The 1694-nt window shown below is 44.3% G+C and overlaps 1 protein-coding gene across 1 annotated transcript in view; it reads right to left on the bottom strand.

The window, feature by feature from the left end:
• LOC103608233 (disintegrin and metalloproteinase domain-containing protein 19-like) overlaps positions 1-1694 on the bottom strand; it is a gene marked incomplete at both ends in the record, with an annotated part of 81063 nt that overhangs the window by 27997 nt on the left and 51372 nt on the right. The window contains one exon of the mRNA XM_008592684.1: positions 261-453. Within this exon, the coding sequence (XP_008590906.1) occupies positions 261-453 (193 nt within the window). The remainder of the gene's footprint in view (positions 1-260; positions 454-1694) is intronic.

Genomic DNA, 1694 nt, shown 5'->3' with positions numbered 1-1694 from the left:
ATATTTTATTTTTTCACTTTTTAAAGTTTCTGAAATCAGTATCTCAGAATATTCAAAATGTACTAGTGTTCTCCCCAAAAGCAGATATTCTAAGGGTATCTTAAACTCAACAATGACTTAGAATAAAAGAAAAAAGCGATTTCCTCCTTCTTAGCCACCACCCTTCTATTTAGAAATATTCCTGGATTCAAAGTAAGGGTCCTCAGAGGGGACAAGTCCATCCCCAGGTTGACTCCTACACTGAGAGCCTTGAAACTCACCCTGCGAGGTTTTCTCTTGGTCTGGTGTGTAAACTGAAGGACCCAGTCCCTGGTGGTGGGCTTGGAGTGCTGGAACCCACAGTTCCCTGGGGGCAGCTTGAGATGTTCAGATCTGTAAATAAGGTGCTGGCCTCTGCTGTCAGGGAGGGGCTCGATGATGTAGCTGAGGTTGCTGCTCACCATAATCAGTCCTCTGTTGATAGGAGAAATACGATCTCTGGTCAAAGATTACGGTCCTGGCAAAGTTCCCTTGCATAGGCCTTAGTTTCCCCATATGCAAAATGACAGTTGACTTCGATCATTGGTTCTTAACCTTATTATTGGGCCATGCACCCCTCTGTGAGAATCTCATGCAAGCTCATTTCTTCTCCACAGAAATGCACATGTATGTAAGATGTGGTGCACAAGCTTAGGGCCCTAAGCTCATCACAGGACTCCAGGTTAAAAATCTCTGGACTGGAGAAGCTCAAAAGGTTCTAAAACGGCTGCACCCAGGACAGTTAATACTTATAAACAGTGGTAAGAACAGGATTCCAAAAAACCTCCCAAATCGAAACATGGCATATGACAAATCACAGATCAATGCTTTATAGACAGAAAAAGCAAGACACTGGCCAGAGAAAAAACACTGGCCTGCAGGTGAGGAGACCCAGGTTCTGGATTTAGCTCCAGCACTCAATTGTCACTTTCTCTTCAACAAATGTCTTAAATCTCTCAAGCCTCAGTTTCCTCATCCCTAAAACAGAAATGATAATTTACTAACTCGTCGGGACTGCTGGATAATTAAATGGAAAGACAAGTGTCCTTGTGCTTTGAAACCAAAGCTAGATGCACCTCTGATGACATTCCTGCTAGTCCCAACTGCCCCATGTCAGCACGCAACTATCTGGTGAAGTGACATCCACAACCAAACACGTAGGACTTCTTTTCTCCCCCTTAATTAGAGATACTAGCGTTGAACTCAGAATAAAGAGGTGTGTTCACTCATTTCATTCTTTCACTCATGGAGCCCTTCCTCTGTCCTAGACATAACCTAGACATAGCCCTTGTCCTCAAATAACTCACAGTCCACTGGAGGTCAGTCACTCATTCCACAAACATTTACTGGGCTCCTGCCATATGCCAGGCATAGAGCTAGTTGATGAGGATGAAGTAGCAAACAGGACAAAGTGCCTGCCTTTCTGAGGCTTAGATTCTAAACGTGGGAATAAGTCACTATAACAGAGAGCAAAAAGGTTTCGTCACCCCTAACACTGATGGATGGATTGGACGCAGCTGCTTAGGACGTCCCATCCGCAAGGCTTCTGAGGGCTTCTCCTAGGCTCAGTGAGAAAGAGTGCCACATTTATTATCCATTGCTATCACAGGTAATAAATGGAAGGGTGAGTAGAGGCCCACATGGCAGGCATCCTTGATACAGTGAGATGAATACTA

The sequence above is a fragment of the Galeopterus variegatus genome, unplaced genomic scaffold, assembly GCF_000696425.1.
Source record: "Galeopterus variegatus unplaced genomic scaffold, G_variegatus-3.0.2 Scaffold8188, whole genome shotgun sequence".
NCBI lineage: Eukaryota > Metazoa > Chordata > Mammalia > Dermoptera > Cynocephalidae > Galeopterus > Galeopterus variegatus.
Note: the sequence above shows the minus strand (reverse complement) of the source record. Positions and strands in the feature narration are given on the sequence as shown.